The sequence below is a fragment of the Hetaerina americana genome, unplaced genomic scaffold (assembly GCF_022747635.1).
Source record: "Hetaerina americana unplaced genomic scaffold, ioHetAmer1.1.p SCAF_1, whole genome shotgun sequence".
Lineage (NCBI taxonomy): Eukaryota > Metazoa > Arthropoda > Insecta > Odonata > Calopterygidae > Hetaerina > Hetaerina americana.
The window spans coordinates 120,621,954-120,645,561 of NW_027286069.1; the positions used below are offsets into that span (position 1 = coordinate 120,621,954).

At 36.8% G+C, this 23,608-nt stretch overlaps 2 protein-coding genes across 2 annotated transcripts in view; one reads left to right on the forward strand and one right to left on the reverse strand.

Annotated features, from left to right (window-relative positions):
- Positions 1-2,238: 2,238 nt before the first annotated feature.
- Positions 2,239-5,879, reverse strand: Cox11 (Cytochrome c oxidase copper chaperone COX11). The gene is made up of 4 exons (XM_071594992.1): positions 5,491-5,879; positions 5,266-5,421; positions 4,999-5,166; positions 2,239-2,522 (listed from the first exon to the last, which is right to left on the reverse strand). The coding sequence occupies exons 1-4, from the start codon at positions 5,737-5,739 to the stop codon at positions 2,379-2,381; spliced, it is 717 nt and encodes a 238-aa protein (XP_071451093.1). The 5' UTR covers positions 5,740-5,879; the 3' UTR covers positions 2,239-2,378.
- A 405-nt stretch (positions 5,880-6,284) lies between these two features.
- The window catches only part of Hyccin (PI4KA lipid kinase complex subunit hyccin), a 34,115-nt gene continuing 16,791 nt past the window's right edge, over positions 6,285-23,608 (forward strand). Inside the window, exons 1-5 of the mRNA XM_071595877.1 lie at positions 6,285-6,374; positions 8,916-9,109; positions 10,259-10,393; positions 14,002-14,127; positions 17,392-17,618. Coding sequence (XP_071451978.1) covers positions 6,362-6,374; positions 8,916-9,109; positions 10,259-10,393; positions 14,002-14,127; positions 17,392-17,618 — 695 coding nt within the window. The 5' untranslated portion in view covers positions 6,285-6,361. The remainder of the gene's footprint in view (positions 6,375-8,915; positions 9,110-10,258; positions 10,394-14,001; positions 14,128-17,391; positions 17,619-23,608) is intronic.

Sequence of the window (23,608 nt, forward strand, 5' to 3'; positions counted from 1 at the left end):
GCATAGCATCACTGAGTTCCTGCATGAAATTCTTGACCAAGGTCACCTAGGGTCATCATCAGTACAGGGATTGGTTTGATACAGTTCTCCGTTCAAATCAGGTGAGTGTCCTGCCGTGTAATTTAGGATTAAATCTAGAAACATGATAATAATATGTACATTCTTAGGGTTTTTTACGTATATATTGAATTGAATCAGTATCCGGGCAAAAAAAACTTTTTATAAACATGCAAGGGTTTTAATCCACTATTTTGGAATCATAGTGGCTGATGACTTGAAATACTGAAAGAATTTCGCCAAGTGTGGAATAGGTCGAGATCTCATGAAAGTAAAGTAAATGGATACCTCTCGTGTACAACTATGAATCTCTTGAAAGTTTCTGTCACGGTAATCTGTCATGGTCAAAGCCGTAAGATATGAATAAGAATGAATCTTCACAGGTAGAGTGCATTCAAATTGGTTTTGACAGCATTTCTGGAAGTCAGACGTTGAATGTGAGAACTTTTTTTTAATGTTCACTTAAAAATCGATTTCATGCTAAGGGAAATACCCCTGTAAATGAGGAAAATCTTTAAATTAAAGAAGTATTCTGTTGGCCATGATAGTATTTGTCCAATTACAGAAATTTAACTTGATCATTGAGCTCTGAAGGTGATGCTATTTTTGGATAAAAGCCTTTGTGGAGCTATTTTATATCTGTCTATGCAATTCTCTGCAGCACACCACAAGGCTGGTTGGCTGGGACTGTTAGAATTTCAGAGTGTAAAAATCATTCGCCTTGACTGGGATTCGAACCCAGATCCCTCAATATCCGGGCACTCGACCGGATATTGAGGGATCTGGGTTCGAATCCCAGTCAAGGCGAATGATTTTTACACTCTGAAATTGTTGCATTGAAATGCACATTAGCGGATGACTCCATTAAAAGTTACTGTTGCGGCATCTCCCGCAGTTTCTTTGGAATTTGGGACTGTTAGAGTAGCAAATGAAAAAGAAAGGTAAGGCATCTTCAATGAGAGGACTTAATGTATTGGGGTTTCTCCCTATTGTGTGGGAGTAGTGAATTGTATAGCGGTAAATGGAATTCTTGTATCTGCTCCACATCTCTCATACAAAGGTCAACCATGTCATATTGTGTGAGGCTTTCATTTTATTGATTCTTAAGTTTAAAAATCTCCATTTAATGTGGCTGATGACATTGCATGAATGGGAAAATGTGTAGGAGAAAGGGAAATACGGAGGTGGGTGTGCAGGGCCAACATCATGCTTTTGTGACTAATTTCGGCTTGGGTGAGTCAAAGTTTAGAATTCTGCCCATCAAGGGGAGTGCTTTCCACAGGCACAAAGGCAGATGTAGAAAAGGTCACCAAATCGGGAGGAAGAGAGGAAACTGGCCTCCCACATTCATGCGTCATGGGTTAAGTGTACTGCCCAAAATGTATTTTTTTTTCTGTAGTTATCTTCTGTATTTATTTCTTTTTGGCAATAGATATAAATCAAGTGTGCTATTATGAATTGTGGGTCGCGGTAGTCCAGTGGGTAGAGCGTTGGACTGCTGATCGGAGGGTCCCGGGTTTGATTCCCGGGCAAGGCATTCTGAGCACCTCCAGCTCCACCCAAGCTAAAGTGATTCTTCGGGTACCAGATCTTCCTGGGAAACCATAACCGGCACAGGGAAAGGAACTGGCCCCCCTACCCTGATGTGTGAATTTCACATGCTGTATAGGGCTTAGTACTGGGTGAACTCTACCATCACCTACCAAACCGACCTTCGGGTTGATTACTGTGTTTATGGTTTTTTTTATTATGAAGAAAGGATAAGGATTCTTGTCTCGAGTTAATAAGATATATGTTTTAAGAAATAATGAAGGGAATATTCTTGTGAAAGAAGCAGGATTTTCTTAATACTCATGTAATGTAACTCTTAGCAGTGGAAATTAATTAAACTTCCATTAACTTACATCAATACTCTCTACTTATTCCACTGTTGATTGTGGATTATACATTTCACTCAAGAGTGTACTAACTTCCCTAAAATGGATTGGGCCAAGCTGCACATAGGCTACTGATTGTTGGCCAGAAATTCCAGCTAATTTAACAAAATACATGTAATATAGACAATTGTTTTTGAATTTGTGGTTTTAAAAAAACCTCTGTAGGCACCTACCTCGATTCATTGAGCATGCAAATATTTTTGGAAAGGCATACATTAACAGAACACCCATTGATACATAAATGTAATCATAAGATTTTTATAAAATATTTTCAGAACATTCACAAATTTTGCCCATTCTATGAAAGGATCGGTGGGCAGAGATCCATGAGGCATTTAAAACTATTTTCACTATCTTCTTTCACAATTCTTAAGAATGATGTTACTATTTAACAAATTCTGGAATTGGTAACTTAAGTCCTTCCTTTGCTTCAAAAAAAGTGTACGAAAGAGTAATTGAATCTACATATTCCATCTTGGGATCATTCGCAAAATCTGGATCAATGTAGAAAAACACTGGCATATCCACCTGCGGAAACAATGGTACAGAAAATAGCCATTAATTTGTACAGGAATCACAAATCTTAAAGTTGTAAATTATTATTTATCAACTACCACAGCCAATTTTTAAATGTGATAGAATTAAAAGTTAAAAGATAGAATTAATTTCTCAGGCTAACATGATAATTAGTCAATGCAACAATTTCAGAGTGTAAAAATCATTTGCCTTGACTGGGATTCGAACCCAGATCCCTCAATATCCGGTCGAGTGCTTTAGCCACTTAAGCTACCGAGGCGTCCTCTTAAACTCTGTAATTTTGGGGCTTTTAAAGGAACAAGATGTGACGAAATACCGTACATACAATGTCTCAGGCATTCGTAGTCGTGCGCAAGGCGCCACAGTCCACGAGGTTAAAGCCAACTTTAAACACTTATGGTGTTTTCACTTTGACAAATTCCAAAGAAAACTGCGGGAGATGCCGCAACAGTAACTTTTTAAAGGAGTCATCCGCTAATGTGCATTTCAATGCAACAATTTCAGAGTGTAAAAATCATTCGCCTTGACTGGGATTCGAATTCAATTGAGGGATCTGGGTTCGAATCCCAATCAAGGCGAATGATTTTTACACTCTGAAATTGTTGCATTGAAATGCACATTAGCGGATGACTCCGTTAAAAAGTTACTGTTGCGGCATCTCCCGCAGTTTTCTTTGGAATATGATGATTAGTGATTCATCAATATTTTCAAAAATAAATTGATACATTATTTATCTTCATGTACAAGTAAGCATCAAAATCCTGGCTCAGCACCTTTCATTGAGATGAAGCTAGCACCGGGTTTCCCTTCACCCTTCCCTATTGCCTGAAAATCTTACCTCCAACATATTACCCATCCATCTATTATGGAGCAACTACCTATGTACCTCAGCTGTCAGTCACCTCCCTTAATAACTAACATTACTACTACTAAGTGAATATCAACTTGAATTCAGAGCAAATGGGTAAGTAACACAATGGTATGGAGTCTTATGGCATCCCTGCCGTTGTTGATTTGTCTCAACTACCCCAAAATGAGAGGATAATTCCTAGGTTGCATTTAGGAACATAAATGCAAATTAAATTTGCCAGGAAAGGCTAGGATCACCCAAATTTTGAAAGCCTATTAAAAATGAAGAGACTTGAGGACATTAAATTAGTTTAAATAGCCCAAAATCTATTTTTGCAGCTGTCTGTATCCAAACTTTCTTTGAAATAAGTAACATGTCCATTAAACCAACCACTAGGTACTCCTAGTTTTCTTATATTTACTGTAGTGACAGTGAGCTTTAAAGGTATAGAAGGAAGATATGAAATTTTTATCCCAAGTAAATCTCACAATAGTAGCATTGTGTTATTATCCTCGGTTTTTGCATTTTAATTAAGATTGCATGCCGGGGCAAATAATGTGTGGCTGTCAAGCAGATCCAGACCAAAAAATATACATGTAAGATAATCTTCAGCTTACAGAGAGTTAAACCCCTCAGAAAATAAATTATTCATGCCCCTGTTAGCATACTCAAATAAATGCACCATTAAAGTTTTGTGTATCTTCACTACTTTCACATTTATTATGAGCCTGGATAGAAGTTTCAATTCTGATTTTTCATTAGCTAATCAAAAGAATATGTTCTGCATTAATGCAACATTATTATAAGACAAGTAGTCTTCCCATTTTTATTACTTACTTCCAATACACTAGTGGTATGTAGGGCATTTAATGCTGTGTGGGTATACATATTTACAATGTATTCTCTACAAATTCCAAATCCAGCACTCATCAGATCGTCATAACATATTAATAATCCTACAATAGCACCTTGAATAATCTTTGTGTACATTGTATCAAACTTCATGGATCAGAAATCACTACTTTAAGTAATTAAAAGCATACAATCAAGGACTACCCTATTGCATCCATTCTATGCTGTGTTGTATTCTGTAAGTTTTTTGCATAAATTGGCTTCCAACTCAGATAATCTCATAAAAATTGCTAGGGTTTGATTTAAATTTGGTGGAAATGGTCTTTATTCCAGAGAAAGTGTTATTTTGGCGCGGATGGAGAGTAAGAGTTTCCACTGTGAGAATACTTGCAATTTAGAAGTTTGCACAATTTGTGAATTATTCTAAGTTTAGGGCCGATATTCTCCATCACCAGGGATAATAGACTAAAAAGGGGATACTATTATGTATATCCACCCACATATTCTGGTCATTTTGTTGTTACCACTATTGCTAAACATCTCGTATATCTAGTTGCTGTGCAGGATCTAAATATTCTTGCCGAGTTCCGCCGCTTCCTGCAGGATCTTGCTAGAACTCTCATCTGAGCATTGTGTATATGAATTATTGGCGCTATTTTGAGATTGGTGATCCTTGCTTACCCGGGAGTAATAATTTAGACAGTAATACTGTACTTAAGTACCAGCAGCACAGTAATGTGCCATAAGTAATTGTCTATACATTACCTCTTCATGGGGATTGAGGAGTTGCTCTTCAAAGCAAAAACACTGTATTTTATTGAAATACTGCCCCGCTTCGAAAGGTATGACATTATAAGTGCTAATGCCAATAACGGCCGAATCAGTGGGATTGCGTGCTGTATAAAATGCTAGCGCTGTTTCTCCTGGGGACACCTAGATTAAAGGAAGAGTATTTCAATTCTCAATAACATAGATGTATAACAAAAACGTTAAAAGGAAAAATATAATTCCATCTCGTACGAAATATGTTACCCGAATTGCATCTTGTTGGGGTTTGAAGTTCCATCTCATACTCGCCGCTGTGTCCGCATTAAACACTACACGAATAGACCTATCTTTAACTTTGCTCATTTTTTCCACTTTATCAGCGTCGTGGCCCACAGCAGTAGTTCCACCATAACTTGAAGCCTGAATAAGTAAAATCTATAAAACTTATCCAATGATGGTCAAAGCTAGGTAATATAAATTCTGACCTACCTGACAGAACATTCTGTACAGAGGGACAGCTGCATAAGTGAAACCAACAGTAAGAACACCAAGAGCACCAAAGTAATACGCTGTTCCCGTAAGTCTACGATTTTTATTTAAGGAAAACAAAGACTTAGAAGTCTGAAAGCATCTAACCGCTTGTCGATCCCCTAATGTCAGCTTATAATGCTTTTTACACAAAAATATAACTACATCACTATTCCTTCGATACAAAGTATTTATTCGTGTTAGCAACATGATGAAGCAACTAAATTATCATAATGCCATAACCATTTTATCAAATGTTTTTGTCTGGGCCTCCAAATATTCCCCACAAGCCTACGTTCAAGCGATCACCGTCTGCTCTCTGATATCGACATCACGGAAGGAATCGCCAACATTTGCACTTATAGAATAGCGTTATTAATATATATTTTTCCTGTGTCATTTTTTATTTAAAATATTTAAAACTTGGTAATACATATTTGGTTTAGAATCTGATACAAAGGCAATCTTTAAGTTATTTTCACACATCCTTAGGGTTACATCAATGGAATGATTGATTGGATCGACATCATATTTTAATGTAAGCATCACTCATTTAAATGGGATAACATTATTATTATGTCCTTTGTAGTTTCCATTTGAATTTAAATCAGAATTACGTATTCGCCATTATAATTTGGTGGCATATATCTTTGCTTGACTTATTGAGTGGAATCTGTGACAACTTTGTAATGTTGGTACACATAGTACAAAATATCGGGCGGATCGAGCTGAAGTTGGCACTTCGTGGTTGTTGCCATTGTTGTCGATATCGTGCCTTGATTTGGAGAATGAATAAGTATAATGTCATTAATACCCGTGTAATATTTTGGACATGAAATTAACCGGTGAGTGGTCTCGAGTTATTCCATTTTCGTCGAATATCTTGATTTAAATGACTCAATTCGGTTCAATTTTTTATTCCTTTAGTAATATTAAAAGAGTATTGTGCTTCAAAAGAAATGCATTTTAGAGGTAATTATTTTCCCACTTTCTGCTTTGGGCAGTAAATAAACATAAATTCATTGACATTGCACAATCTAAATGTCAGTGTGCATAGGTATCGTGAGTGGTTACTGACCAACAATACTCTGGTATAACCATCCTAAGTGTATGCAGAATCTGACGAGTTTATTCGCCATTATCCGGATATATTGTTGATTTCTCCATGAATTCAACTCGAATGTATCTAATTGCTCATCGTACCATTAATTTTACTTTAATGTGACCTGAAAAAGCATTATCTTGTCCATGATATGACCCTGCAAATTTTGGATTAGTTCAAGTTTTTGAACCTATGAAGCCTATCAAGAACCTGTTTAATGGGTTTTTGTATCAACATTTCATTTCATAAGGTTATCCCGAGGCAAGGTTAACCACATATTCATATTCTTGTTAAAGTTGGTCGTAATTATTTTTATAAGAAATCCTATTGATTTAAGCAAATTTGTAAAGCACACACTGGTATCTCTGGCAATAGTCCAAAAGTTACCCTTTACTTCATATAGCCTCCTAGTTCCAACACATGTTAAGCTATTCATTGGGATAGAACCCGAATTCATACATCCTCCATTTTTTACTCGTTTATTGGTGAAAATTTTAGTCAGATGTCCTATGGTTTTACAGAACCACACATGATGTAATGCATGCTTTAAATTCAGGAGAAAATGTAAAATCAAACTAGTTTCAAATATTGGATTGCATCGGGATAAACCTGTTACTTAGAACGCTGGTCCACAAATATTCTTATTAGTAATATCTGCTTATTTTAGATGCCACCTCAACATGAACAAAGCTTAAACCTCCCGCATCAGTATGTGAAATGTCAATGGGATTAAACCTACTTTTATGAAAGCGGATTATCCTTGGTCCCTTCTCAATTCTCCCTTTGAAGAACTAACCCTAATCATTAGTTATGGCTGATAGGTTTAGTTCACCACTTATACTACAACTGCTAATCACTTTTGATGTGATATTTCTTTGTTTTTAACTCTTTTATTGTCTGGTTTTTATATTACAGCCAGGTTCTTCTACTCTTTTTGTCCACTTTGCCTTCAACATTCCTTTTCAATGAGGCATAGTGTGTATGTTTTATGAATTGAGAAAATCCTTTTGTTCCTTAAAATATGTGAATTGTCCTTGGTCTTTTCACCAATTTCATTTGCTATTTTTTTGATTGACCTTTTAGAAGTTCGTCACAAGTCACAATCTGTCCATTGGATCTTCAATCCTCTTGTAGCATTCCATTCCCATTTCTGTGCCTCTTCATTTTTCATCTTGAAGATATTTTTATGTCACTTAGACAGTTTTGATTCTTGTGAGAAAGTATAAACTCAGGCTTTTCCATGGCAAGTTAATATTTTTGTAAACTGGCATTACAATGTATCAATTACCTTTTAAACTTTTACCTGAAGTGAGGGATCATCAAATTATTCTATTAAAATGCCTCAGAAACAATTGTTTTTCCATTTAAACATTGAACCTTAGAGAGATGCCAAATCATTTCAACGGGAGATAAATTATTTGATAAAGTATTTATTTTTCATTTAATTATTTATCCCTATATTACATTTTTTACAGCTGTAACATTATTTACTCCACAAATAAGTCTTCTTGTGGTCGTTAAATTTTCTAAATAAAATGCTATCCATGTACACTTTGTATAGCTCTAACATTATAAATATAATTTATTGCTCCTCTGTAATTCATCATGATTTTTAAACCCCCGTGCATGTTCTCCAAAAACAACTAACCTGTATTTAATTATACTAGTATGTTTAAAAAATATAATAAACTAGCATAGGCAATAGATAAGTCCACTCTAATTCTTAACAAATATGTCTAGGGTCGCTTAGTCTGCCAGTTATCCATCATGAAATGAAACTTTTTCCAAAGAAAAGCCAACACTTCGGTGAATAGTTTTGGAAATATCATACACCACTGCTGGGCAAACAAAGGAATAATATTCCTGAAAATAGTGTTGCTTTTTTTTATGTCAAGATAGATTTAGCATTCTTTCATCGACCATTCATGCTGCATGCTTTTAGTTGAAGCCTTGAAAAGCATCACTGTGTGGTATACATTTAACACTAGTATTAGGTGAATGGTGAATACTTTTGCGATTAAAAGAGCCACATGTCAATATGGTTGTGAAAAGGGAACCCATTAGCATCCAGTTTAATTGAGTTGATATAATACATAGCCAGTCAGCAAAATGTTTTCAACATTCATTTGTGTGGAAGAAATTCACTCCAATGTTTTAACATGCATATTGCATTCTTTTTCTCAAAGTCATAATATTTAGATCACATGGAAAGGAAGCCGCTATTGTTTTATCATTGAATCAAGCCTTTATTATTGTGTTACGATCATGATTTTTTTAATTCCAGAACTCAAGAAGATGAAGAATGCTGAATCTTTTGACTCAGGCAATGTAGAAACAATTGTGAGTGAGTGGATCAAAGACTGGGAGGGAGTGGGGGATGGGGAGGAGCACTCACATGCGGAGAACCTTGCTCATGACAATCACACAGCCAATGCAATCCACACGCTGCTTTTAGAAGAGAGATCGAAATTCCCAGCTGTAAGTGTACCCAAGTTGGCATTTTAAAATCCTTCTCCACTCATGAACTCTGTGGTGAAATTGTTTTATTAATGTACCGAGAATGCCCAAGATATAAATGGAATGTGTTCTCACAGGAGGTGTGTGTCAATATCATACATGCCAATGCCATGTGCTGTTATCCTATTGTCACAGGTGTGTTGTATCCATAGCAATCATCCATTGCTATTCCTGAAAAATTATAAATACCAGTTTTTACTTAAAAAAGCTTAAAGTTGCATTTAATTTGATGAACACAAAAATATTGAAAACTTTAGTGAAAAGTATGCTCAAAATGTAATTGTGAAATTCCGACAGTATTTATTTGAGAAATTGAGCCTGACTTTCCAGAGCCTTTCCTTGGACTGACGAATGTTTCTCTGCACTACTGCATGGTTTAGAAATGTTTGAATAAGCTGTGGAAGATGCTGCAATGGTAGCTTTTATCGAAGTCATCTACTAATGCACATTACAATGAAACAGTTTCAAAGTAAATAAATGGAAGGACTAACTTTGTAGTTCCACACGAAAAAAGTGTTCAAAGTGTAAAAATCATTCGCTTTGACCATGATTCGAACCCGGATCCCTCGATGTCTTACCAAGTGCTTTATCCTCTACGGAACCTACAGTGGCTAAAGATATAGGCCTCGGCTAAAGCACTCAGCCAAAGCATCTGGGTTCAAATCCCAGTCAAAGCATATGATTTTTTCATTGTGAAACGTCTGCATATTTTACTACGGGAAAAGGTGTAGAGGGTTTGGGTTTGGTTAGGACGTAGTGGCCAACTGCCTTTTATTATGAGTGTATTATATAATATTTATATATGCCTATAATATATATGCCTATTTTATTATGAGTGTATTATATAATATTTAATACCTTCCTCACCGAATGTACCCTGTCATTCTTAGAAGTTACATGAATCAGTGATTTGATGTTTGTGTTTACTACCATTATTATTGTTTTTGGCTTTACTTAACTTTGGCCAGATATGTGATGCGTAATTTTGTTTATTCGCTTCTAATTTTTCAAAGAAGAATATTTTGTGTGAATGAAATTTCAAAATATTTTCTTTGGATAAGCGTTTGTTTTTTCCCGTGCCAGTGTTTGATTTCATTATTTTGTTTGAAGCTTGTTCATGATGTCTGCGCACACTTGTTGGTGTTCTACAGATCAAAGGAGCCGCCCCTCAAGACATTCACCCTGCAGTTCATACCCACACTGATATATGTGTACTTAAATGCTGTGGCACATGATGACCATAAGGTAAGATTGTCGCACCATTGTAATTATAAGGTGAAATATCAATTACTTTGAACAATACACTTTTAACTTTAAGCTTTCTCTTTTCGCTGCATTTCCTGGAAAATTTTCATCACTTTTGGATATGTTATTTTCTTGTGGAGAGGAGAAAATTGTTTCCCAATAGTTTCTGGCTGTGATGCTTTTTATAATTGTGGAATTTCATGAGAATGTTGAAGCAACCACTTGGAAGCACCTGCCGGGGAAAGAGAGAAAAGTTGGACCAGGGAAAGGCAGCAGAGAGAATTTTGCATTTAAAAATAATAGTTTGCTATATGGAATAAGTGCTGCAGCTCCTAATCATATTACATTTGGAGCTGCAATGGCATGAACCGATATATCGTAGGATGACTATCCATTGTGAATAATACAAGTTTAAGCTTATTATATATTTAGGATTTCTAAATTATTGTCCATATCATCTACTTTTCTCCCTGCATACTGCCAAAGGCATGTGGCAGGGCATTTCAGGACACAATTCTTTATCTGTTAAATTCAGGAGAATGTGATGAGATTGTATTATTTATGTTAGATACTTAACTTTCTCCCTGTTAGATTCTCTAACAATGCAAGGGAAGAAAGAGTATCTGAATGTTTATTTTACAGTCAATTTCTCCTACTCTATCAACCTGGTTTGCAATGTGGGGCCATCATAACTCTCTCAGTGTCACAAGTAAACTAGTCACAATCGGTATATTTATATTAGTTAATGCAACAATATCTTTCATTAGTCATAGCAAAGCATTTTCTTAAGTATATGGAATTTAACGGATTTAATTTAGTTGTGTTTACATTTTGGTACAATCAAGTACACATTCTGTGTAACCTTGATGCTGGAGGTGACTAAAAGGAATGTCAGAATGGGTAAATAACGCAGTAAAACACATTTTCTCTGCACTTTATTCATGAGGGTAGTACATAGTTGCAAGAAAATATGGCACTTCTAGCATGTTACTTAATATTCAAAGTATGGCTTAGTAAAAAAAAGTAATTTGAACAACAGTTGTGTAGTTGTCATTCCGTAGAGATTTTTTAGGGAGGTATTATACCACAGTAGGTTCCCCCTTGAAGGTATTAATCACTTATGTTGGGCGAATAATTAGTTGAAATGTCACAGTTTGAAACCAATAATACATTCATTTCCTGTAATTGGATCAAGAAATTTGCCTCTTTTAAACAAAAAGTATGCCATATATATGCACATATTAACTTGCAACTACCTTAGTTTTTATGCCAGGAAATTTAAATGGATGCAAATGTGAGCATTAGTCTTTGCATGAGACTTGACTCTGCCCATGGGAGTGCAATGTATGGTATTTGGGAATGACCTCCGTGGTCATAATCAAACAAAATCCATGTGCAACAAAAATTATGGCAGCAGAAAATATGGAAAAGAGAGCTGCAACTGTTAAAAAAGGGACTTGGGGGTGTGGCAGGGGGTGAATAACAACAGAATAATTTTACCCAAACATGACCATACTGCGGTCGAAGAATGTTATAATGATTCCCTATTGTTCATGGAAAAAATTATATCTTAAATCTGTCTGTTCTACAGTTAATACCTCTAATTTTATTCGCATTTTCTCTCCTACCGTAGTATGATGGGGGTAATGATATATTTTCAATATCACTGTTAAAGAGACCTTCCAATTTATGCAAGAGCTTCAATCTCTAATTTAACCTTCACTCCGTGAGTGATTCCCAGCCTAGCTGATCTAATATTTTGGATACGTACTAAGTTTATCATAACAACATTTTACAAATCTAGCTCCTCTACCCTGCCTGCGATTCAATTCCGCAATTAATCCAACTTTGTGAGGATCCCATATACTTGTAGCATATTTTTACAGGCCTAACTAATGACAGATTACATTTCTCTCTTACTTTATCATCACATTTACCAAGTACTTTTCTAATAAATGGGGATAGAGATGGTGAGGTGGCTACCATACTCCATACCATGCTTCCCACTCAGAGGGCCTGGATTCAAATCCCGGCGGTGTTGAATATTTTTCAGTGGTATCTCGATCCCTACTTGAGGTGCTTTGTGGAGGGCATTTGAGTGAGTCCACCATCCGTTGGATGGTAAGTTAAGCTGTGGACCCCTTGGCGCCTTTCGTTGAGAGAAGGCCAATGCTGGGTTTCTCTCCACCCTTCTTCCTTTCCTGTCCATCCCTATTGGCACAAATGACCTCAGCTGTCGGTCGCCTCCCCTAAATAATACTGCTTCTAATAAATCCTAATTTTTTGTAAGCTTGTCCACCTATCCCGCCTATGTGTGTCCACCTATCCCCCTGGAGAGATCGTGAGTGAGGGTGATGCCTAGGTATTTAATTGAGTCTACACATTCCATTTTGGTGTTCCCAATGCAGTAGGCGTTCAGGTGGGAATTGCTCTTTTTCCAAAAATTTATAACTATGCACTTATTTAAGTTTAATTCTAATTGCCAAGTGTCAAATCAGCATTATAAAGCATTAAGGTTAACTGACAAAGCTGCTATGTCCTCAAGATTACGGATATCTCGGTAAACTACTGCATTGTCGGCAAATAAATGTATCTTACTAGTGAATATGTTGTCAAAGTTGTTAATGTAAAGTAGGAATAAAAGAGGTCCAATAACACTTCCCTGGGGAACACCTGAAGTAGCTTCTTTCTGCATTTGAGCTAACTCCATCTCTCACTACTCTCTGAACCCAACCATTCAGAAAGTCTTTAATCCAACCCTAGATATTTTCATGTATGCCATATGCTTCCAGCTTTGCGTTGCATGTTGGGGAGAGAGAAATTTGGAAGTAGTAATCAGAAAATGCAGCGAGAAAAGATGGACATTTTAGGACTGTGAAATGGGAAAACAATGGGATAATAGGGCCAATAGTTGAATAGTAATATACAGTAGAGGGGACGAGAACCACCAATGGGTGGCTGTAGATGAAACAAAAGGTTGGAAGAAAACTAATAAACTTGGTCCTTGTTCGGGCTTAAATTATTTCTATTGTTATTCTACTATTTAAGGTTGGTTTTGAATGAACAGAGACTATACAATATTACAGCAATACATATCTTTGCCTCTCCTAAAAATACAACCTGAAATCTGATGCTGCAGTTACCTTTTCTTCAATTCCAGATACTTCTTTCCTCCCTTCAATCTGTCAACATTCCTATTTTATTCCTACCTCTTAATCATAGTTACCGCATTGTTATGTGTGGAAAAGGCCAGGGATTTTGGATAGATATCAGATAATATAATAATTAGCTACAGGTTTAGGTAAAGGAAAATCTATTTTCACAGTATCCCATGGTGGAAGTGTATTCAGATTATAATTTATTTTTCATGAAATGTAATTCTTAAGTATTCTCTATATTTTTAATTGCTGTTATAATTACATTAGTTATTAAAATAGGAGTACTGTAAGAATGGAGATAAAATGTGTTAGGATGAATGAATATTTAGTTTAGAGTTTTACCAGTTTTATATGCAAATCTTATTTTTAGTTACCTAAATGATATGAACTCATTTGACTTAAAATTTAAAAGTGATTTAGTATGAAAAAGTAATAAACTTTTGTTTGTAGGGTGTTCGTGATGTTGAAACTCTACTCATTGCCTTGTATAATTTGGAGGTGTTAGATGAAAATGGGAAACCAAAAATCCTTCACTTTCGAATCCCTTCTTTGGCGCAAGCATCCATCTATCATGAGGTAAGCACTTAACTTGAAGCATTCATTGCCGAGTGAATATTTGTGCATTTCTTAGAGTAGCCTTAAGGGAGGAGTGTGCTACGCGATAATCTTGCTGTGGTCACTTGCTGTTGACTGCGGTGCAATCACGTGAAGAAATGTGGGGAAGGGAGTGGGGAGATCGGTGAGATCGGCAGTTTTTTGTACCACCATCAGCAAATTTATGAGAAGTGTTCTTTGAACCACATTTACTTGTGGGCCATTCAATAAGTCTTTGGGAAAAAATAGAAAAACAAATTATTTTGGGAAGATTTATTTTAATTTTTCAACCTAGTCTTGTTTTAGCTTGATGCGCTTTTCCCAGCAATTCTCCGACTTTTTTTAAGCCATCCAAGAAGGAGGATTTCAGGAGGTCCTCAAAATAGGCATCCATGTTGGCAATGGCCTCAATGTTCTACATGAGTGTTCGTCCTGCCGAGCCATGTTTTTAAAAAATTCCAAAGAAACTACGGGAGATGCCGCAACAGTAACTTTTAACGGAGTCATCCGCTAATGTGCATTTCAATGCAACAATTTTTTAAGTTTGGAAATTTGAAAAAAGGGCACTGGGGGCCAAATCTGGTTAATACTGTAGATATTGTAATGATTTGATCTGTCGCAAGCATACTCTTGTCACTCCCTTTGATGAAGCATTTCTCTCCTTAATTTTCCCCTTGTTCTTGAGGGTAGTGCCAATGGCTGATGTCCATCAATTGTATGTGAATGCTCAATCAGCCAAGATCACACCCCTGTCCTCACTTTTCATTTTTACTGTTATTTTTATTCTCTAATGGCTGTCTTATTGATGCATTTTCTTCAGTGGCATTTTTGAAACAATGCATAAAATTTTATTATACTTTGCACCAAAAAATCACAAACAATGCATCTGGATACAAGTTTGGGAAAAATGTCTAACCACTAGTGACACTGAAGATGTTGGCAGAACAACACGTACTGAGCACAAACTGAAGCGGCAGGCATGCAATCATTTCAGGAATTCCCCCCACCCTCATCATCGCTCATTATGTCACTCGTTGAGCGTGTCATTTTTGTGCAAAATATTTTCACTTGTTATGTGAATTATTCACTGTGCTAGGTGCTTTTGAAGCAAGGTACCTCTATATTAATCTGAAATCTTCTTTTTTTCAATTCTGGGCAATACAACAGCATTCATTTCAGTAGAGAGTATATTGAATATTGGTGAAGCAGTTCTTATGCCGTGGGATTACTAATTTCTCGAGGAATATAAGGGCTACTCTAGTTTGTCAGTCAGCCAAGGAGCTGCAATCATTGCTGAGTGAATTGGAAATGCAGTGAAATGCAGTGCGATAGATATCGGATGAGAATCAATATAAATAAAATAAGGTTATGCGCTGCTCCAGAAAGAGAAAGATTAAGTTAAACGTTAAAATAGGAGGGCAAAAACGAGAGCAGGGGCAACAGTTAATGTATCCCAGAAGTGTTTTGGACCCAAGTGGTCAAGGAACATACATCTACATAATACCCCGCAAGCCGCCGCAAGGGCGTGTGGCGGGGGGTGTTAGGTCACCAACCGTAAAAAGGAACAATACCACATGCAAAACAGCAATGTGTAAAAAATTACACCCACAACAGTGCACACACTCATGCAAAAATCCCTTCATCTAATACTCATGCAAACCATATACTGCAAACCAACAAAAAACTGCACCCCAGGATGCAGCACGAAAGCCATCCTACAACACGCAAGCCAGGACACAACAAGCAAGAATGCGAAAAATCACTACCACATGAAAATGCACCACAAAACACTCTACCCCCCAAAGAGTCTGTGAAAGGCAGGGAATGCGACCCAACGTTGCAGGTAGCAGGAATTTGCCCCCGCGGAGAGGGACGAGGGATTGAAAGGGAGACTTAAAAACAGATGAACAGAACACGAATGAGGTCATTCGGAAAGAATGGGTTATTATAACAAAACACACTAGGCTAGTGGAAGAGCATGCATTTAAGTAGAATTAATTATTTTTTAGACTCTGAGGGTGGCAAGTGGAATTTTTGCTATCTATAACCCTGCAGTTGTTATCCCGTATTGTCCGTGGGAAGAAGGAGTCCTTGAGTCGGCTAGTTCTGGCATCTATTTTCCGAATTTTATATGCATGATCCAAGCAACCAATGTATGTAGGAGTACAATTGAAAGAGGAGAATTGCGTTAGGCAATGAAGCTTTCACAAGAAGAAGGGAATTGATGACAGGGACATTGAATAAGGATTGACTGATTTCAAAGAAACTGCGTGAGACGAGAATATTGTTGTATTGAAGGATTGGCTGGTTAAAACTTTGAAATTGAGCATGGTTATGTGTGATGTGGAAACATGGTAATTGAATGCTGGGAGAAATCATAAGGAGACCGGAAAGATGGATGCACAGCATTTAGATTGATGATGGTAAGTTGAAGACTGTGATAAAGGGGATAATGTTAGGCAAACAAGGAAGGGGAAGAAGTAAGATAGGGATGGAATGGGATATAGAACTATTGGGATTTTGGATGGAACGAAGAGAGGAAGGAAAATGTAGAGAGATGAAAGGGACTTGTAGTGGAGTTGTGTTTTGTGAGGAAAGACAAGAGCATCCAAAACCTACCTTAACCTTTGGATACCTAAAAAAATTAGGAATACTATCCTAGGAGTTTAAGTTCAAAGTTTGTGTTTCTATAAAATAAATGGAGAACTTTGAGGCACCAAGACTCCAGAATGAGGCATGCTTCATAAAAGTGGGCAGAAACCACATCAAAGCTACAATTCTTAACGAATATATCAGAAAATATCAGCCAAAGAAGAAGACAACTTCTCCTCAATCCTTTATTCCAAGCATAACAATGGTTTCTATTACAATTCAAAAATTCTGCTGTGCATTGAGCATTTGGAGCTCACATGGTCAGTTGCTTAGTACCAGAGATAAATGCCCAATTAGGCAGTTGTGCACCTTCTTGTCCTTTCTTCATGCATGCATTTGACTACATTGCTGCATAGATTGTAGGCTCTATGTCTCAGCATTCAGAAGGAAAAATCTACTGCTTTAAAAAAATGTATTGATGAGATCATTATTCCCTTATAATTTTCACCCATAAGCCAGATAATAATACTAATTGAAGAATTTGTGTCCATAATTACTGAGTGCAAAATGCATAAAAGGCATTGGAGGTATTCCACCCATTAAGAGGCTCATCACCGGTTGAAGCAGTAAGACTATGATATGTTTCCGTTGCAGCCGATGAGCCTGGCCCCAGCCTCCCTCACCATGTCAGCGCTGCAGAGGCTAGAAGAAGTGGAGTGTGGCCGTGGCGGTGGCTGGGGCCCCCTGCCGCCCCTCCACGGCCCCCTCACCACGAGTCGTCGCCTGCCCCTGATCTCGTCTCTCCTCACCATCGCCTTCTCCCCATCACTCTCCTCCCTCTCGCCTCCTGCCTGCCATAACGCATGTCGCATTGCCTCGAGGTTTGTCACCCTTTCCTCTCATTCCTGTCCTGGGTGGTCCCCTTCCTTTTTTGCACGCATAACTCTGAAGAATACATGATGCACTCATATCCAGTGAGCTCCCATGAATTTAAATTTCCTCCATGAATACATACTTGCATAGCAATGTATGCTACCAAGGGTGAGAGAAGCATTGGAATTACTTATGCACTTGGCCTTGAAGCGTTGTAGTCCAGGCTCACGAGTATTTCAAATGGTTCAGGACCACCCAGTGAAACTGAACTTTGTGATGACCTTATATGAATGGGAGCACTATCCTGTGTAATTATTCCTCAATTAGCAAATGTATTTGGATTCTTGCTAGCCTTTTTTATTAAAATTCAAAGCATTTGATTTAGAAAAGTAAAGAAATCATAAGAGAAGTCAAATTTTTATCCTGAGAATGAGACCGGAATACATTCAATACCTTCCAAAAATGTCCATGTAAGTTGAACTATCATATTCTCATGTGTTCTTCATCTGCCTTTCTATCTGGAATTAACTGTCTCCAAAGAGCATAATTAATTTCATGAAATATGCTTCATTGATAAACAAAAATATTTATGCTCTGAATTCTGACTCAGAGGATCATGAATTTCTTCAATTGATTACGATACTGTGAATTTAAAGTGTGTATTAATTGGTATAAGATGATGACAATGAAAACATCTTTCTTTTATTCATTATTACAGTAGCCATTTAAATATTAGCTCTATTAAGGTTCTCTTAAGTAATTGGCTTAATTGTGTTGATTTTCTAATTATTTGTTTTCAGTTTTGATCGTGTATTTTTTTATAAACCCATTTACAATACCAAAGAACATTTATTTTAATAACAAAAGATAAAAGCAATAATTTTCATTTGAACAAATGTGGGACCCATGTTCCTTAGAATTAAAATGAAAGCCTTGGTATGCAAATGACAGCTTTCACGTATTACTGGGCCCTAGCATGGTATATTGTTTACCATAGAGGGTCCATCTGTGATTATTCTGTAATTACCTCTTTCTGCAGTTGGTTCGCTAAAGTTATTTCAGCAAAAGATGGAAAATAAAAAAGGAGCAGTCTTGCACTGTATGTTCCCGTGATAAATCTTAGTTGGTTTGTGAAGATAGTGAATGCTGGACTACTGTTCACTTCTCGTTGATAATAGTGAGCCAATCAATTTGAAAAATTTTCATCTAGTATCTATTTTGGCTGAATGATTCCATGTACCCATGCAGAAACTTAAATAACTATCCTGTTGGTCCAAACATTTTGTAGCTCAAAGAAGATAAGATATTTTACATTACTCTCGTTAGAAATTTAGAATTTGTAAAAAGTCATTGATTTTGAAATTGTATCTTTTAGTTACTTGCTCCTTGAAATAGGCATGTGTTCAATAATTTTGAAAATTTTTTGTCTGAACAGCATTTAAGCATAACCATTGCAAAATTTAAGGAACTAAAAAAAACTGGGCTTCAAAATGTATAGGTTCAAAGTAAACTAAGTTTTAAAAAACTTAAGAATCTGTATTTTAATAATAAAATTCATATGGTTTTTTCTGCCCATGAAATCAGTTCAACTAACATTTTCAGATCCTTTTCACTTTCACCAATTTTTACATCTTCTATGTTTGCTTCTGTTGCCCAAGTGGGCGGTTCTGCTTCTCGATTTGTGGCAAATTTCTCTTTCATTTTTACCCACCAAAGGGCATTCTCTGTTTTGGATTTCTTTTGAGCACGCTCACTCTCCTAGGTAATGTGTGTATCTTATATTTGTCCTAATTATCAAAATTATTGCTGACCTTACGAATATGGAATGTTTTTTCCTCCATCCATGGTTGAAGTGAATTGTATGAGTGTTGAATTGCTTTGTTAAAGAACAATATGCTCATCACAAAAAATACTCAACAAACACACTACCATTGATAATAATGATGAAAAGTTTTTAGCTTTAAAATTTAAGTAAAAGATAAGTTCATGGTAACAACATTTTGTCATCAATGCTGTACGAAGTTAATTGACTGATTCAAAATGAACAATTTCAGAATTCGGATGTATTTGATTTAAGTCCATTTCGCTGAAAATTCTTTAGTCACTGGAATCTCACTGAAGATGTAGTATCGATTGACATTACCCAAATTTATGTGGAATGAGTTTTCAGAATGATGATTTCAACCTACCGGGCAACCCAAAACACTGCCAATACCATAATTATGGAATCTTCAAATTGCATGCAATATTTGTGTCTTCTGAAAATGCATAGCACCTCCCTTTGGTCCTCCTGACATGGGAACTTGCATTTAATCATTGGCCGCGGACATGATAGCAGCAAATGTATCGAGCTTCCTTAAAGTCACTCTTGTCCAAAGACATTCATTTGATTGTATCCTTCCCTTGTTCTGTGCACTTTGAGGAATTGGCAGCAAGGAAATACCACCCAAAAAAATCAATCACCGACTCTTTCAGTCCTGAATACCTTGAGAAGCGTTCTGGTTGGTGTCTCTCAAAAGGGTTTTTACACAGGAGTGGAAGCATGTTGAGTTGTGAACCCCATTTCATATTTTCTCCGGTTCTGAGGTTGATTTATGCCTCCACCCACCTTCACCCTTACCTCTGGAAGTATCAATTTTGCTTTCACCATCCAGAACTTTTGAGAGCTCTAGCATGTGATTGGAAATCATTACTTCACTCTCATCTTCTTCAGTTTACTACTAGCCAAATAGTTAGCGGGAGAATACAATGCTTGCTCCCAGTTGATAGGCCCTAAGTCTGTCAAGATTTTAAAAGAAATGATGTGTGCGTGAGTCGTGGAATTAATCATACCTTCAAATATCATTATAGAGATTTCGATTCATGCACCTTTAAAATTATGTGAAGTCCTATGCATTCGGCTGTGGAGTACTGTATTTTCCCATCAATAACGCACACGTTATCTCTGCAAAAATGTTCAGATGATTGAAAAAATGACGATGCGCGTTATAACAAAGCATGCGCGTAAAAGATAACAATACCACTTGCAAAAACGACAGCATTGAAAACTACACCCATAGCAGCGCATGCACTCATGAAAAAATCCCTTCATCCAACACTCATGCAAACACATACCATAAACCGACAGACAACTGCACCCCAGGATGCAGCACGTGAGACATCCAACGATACGCAAGCCAGGACACAACAAGCAACGAGGCGAAACTCCACCACCACATGAACATGTAACACAAAATTTGATATATCCTAACACTTACTTGAATTTAAAAAGTTTGCAATAAATATATTTCTGTCAATTTTGATAGCTCATGTCGGACAAAGATGTAAAGCTCTTCCTTGTGCTCATTTATTTATTTGTTATTTCACATCGTTATTTTACAATGGTAAAATATAACATATGTTATACAAAAACAAGAAATGTATACATACATTTTGAGAAATGGTTGTCGCAAAATTACCGCTGGTAATAGTTCGACGAGAAATATCCTTTGGGTCATAAAAAGAATTCTTGATTGGAAAATATTTTAACCTAGACTTGAATATCTAATTATTATTAAGTAATTTACAGGTTGAGGTAGGTTTTGTATGGACACAACGACATATTTTGTGACTCATAACAAAAAATAACCCAGATACCTACTCCACGTCTCTGCGTACTGCCTTCCTTCTTCCATCCCGTGCAGTATCCGTATCCTATTCCTTCCCTTTCCTCGTTTGCCTAGCATGTTCCCCTCTATTACAGTCCTCAACATCCCACTGCCAGTAAATATGCCCTTCATCCATTCTTCCTGCCTCCATTGGATTTCTCACAACAAACCCCTCTCTTCGCCCACCATACTAAGTACTTCCTCATTTGATTCCTTCTCTGTCCATTTCACCTTCTCCATTCTTCTCCACACCCACTTTTCAAAAGCCTCCAATCTACATTCATCCTCCTGCTTCAATGACCACGTTTCTACGCCGTACATAGCTACGCTCCATATCAAAGTTTTTACGAGTCTTTTCTTAATATCCTTACTCAACGTCCCCATCATCAACTCCCTCCTCCTTGTGAAAGCCTCTTTGCCTAGCGCAATTCTTCTCCTTACGTCCCCACTACTTTGACCGTGTTGGTCCAAAACACTTCCCAGATACGTAAACTGTTCTACCTGCTCTAGTTTTTGCCCTCCTATTTTAATGTTTAGCATAGCCTTTTTCTTTCTAGAAAATCGCATAACCTTTGTTTTATTTACATTGATTATCATCCCATATTTGTCGCACTGAATTTCCATTTCACTCAGCAATGCTTGCAGCCCCTTGGCTGACTGACAAACTAAAGCTTGGTCATCAGCAAACCTAACTGATTTTACGAATTTCCTGCCCACTTTCATTCCTACCTCCAGTTCTTCCCATGCCTCTTTAATCATTTCCTCTGCATACAGGTTGAACAGCCACAGTGATAATGGGCAACCCTGCCTTACACCTCTTCCTAGCATTGCCCATCCGGACTCCCCGTTCCCCACTCGCACCTGCGCAGTCTGAGGGGGAGATGACGTTGAACGTTGAAATCCGGGTCGAATCGAAATAAATTTTCAGTGGTTCACAAATTTACTATTTTTTCATCTCCAATATGAATCGATTGCATAAAGTTATGCCGGAAACCATCAATTATTAAGGAGTCCTTTTTGAAACAAAGAGGTGGAATGTTGTACTACATCCACCTTCTTTCCTTGTCTTTTGGCATAAAAATGAATACTCTCATTTTTTCAAATAGGCACATTTTCTCAAACATATATGACATGTGTGCACCAATTTTATTGGTAAGATTTTAAGACTTATAAAATCAGGTCTTCATGGTTCACTTTTTGGAGTTTTGGGCCGTATATCTAATAACTCGGTTTTACATGATGAGTACTTTATAAGCACCCATAGCAGAGCCCCAAAAGATAATGCAATAGTAAACTAGAGATTGAAAATTACCAAAGTAGGCTGTTCTTAAAACTGCTGGATCTAACACCTTTGCTAGGTTTCTTAGGGCATTGGAAATTGTGGAAAGTTTACTGCATAAATGCCTAATATGTTCACTCCAGTTTAAGCTATAATAAATTATTAAACCTAAAAAGTTGGTACTGCTAACTTTCTTCAGAAGATTATCTTTGATGTAAAGATCCATTTCAGGGGTTTCTTTTTTTTTTTTGATTGTGTATAATTTGTTTTTCAAAATTAATTGTTAGCTCATTTTTTTTTTAGCCAGTCTCCTAAGAATGCTGGGGAATTATTAATGGTATACTCCAGCAAGGAGTTGTTCTTGTTACTTAGTATTAAATTTATTTCATCTGCATAAAGAATCATTTCGTCACTCATTACCTTGGATGTTAAATCATTTATATAGTTTGAGAACACTGTGGGACCTAGTATACTTCCTTGTGGTGCACTGAAATTTACTGTTTCTGTGGGGGATAAGTAACTGCTTCGTATATTGTTGGAGTAGGAACCGCCACTTTCTGTCTTCGAGGTAGCATTTAAACGATCTGTTTTCTATTCCCCTGATTCCACAATGCTCTAATTTTTCCAGCGACAAAGGGTGGTCTATGCAGTCCATCGCCCAAGAGATATCATTTAAAATTCCCACAGTGAATTCAGCATTATCGAAGCCTGTCTTACATACTTTCTTCCTCTTGCTAGTGTCTTTTTTTAATGTATGAGCTACATACACTTGCTTTTCTCGCTAGGGAAAGCGTAAAAAGCACTCAATGGTGGCAGGTCATTACCTAAACGATAGCCATTTTTTTAATAAGAAAGTTTACTGTGTCATAAATATTTTTTGACTTTACTGTGGTTATGGTCATTTTAAATGCTCATCGTCAATTCCATAAAAAGTCAAGGTGACAAACTGATTGTCCACTTACAGTCTGAAAAAATAAGCAATGTACGTAATTTAGTTGGATATTCATAAAATCTTGTGCTTATTGCGTGACTATTAATTGATGCCAAACTTTCATTATGAACTTCTTTATTC

Excerpts from the sequence above, each read along its gene's own strand:
- Cox11 (XM_071594992.1), bottom strand. The coding sequence starts at position 5,739 with ATGTTGCTAACACGAATAAATACTTTGTATCGAAGGAATAGTGATGTA. Across the intron at positions 5,167-5,265 it reads CCCAACAAGATGCAATTCGG|GTGTCCCCAGGAGAAACAGC; the intron begins GTAACATATTTC and ends CCTTTAATCTAG. Across the intron at positions 2,523-4,998 it reads TCCTCAATCCCCATGAAGAG|GTGGATATGCCAGTGTTTTT; the intron begins GTAATGTATAGA and ends TTGTTTCCGCAG.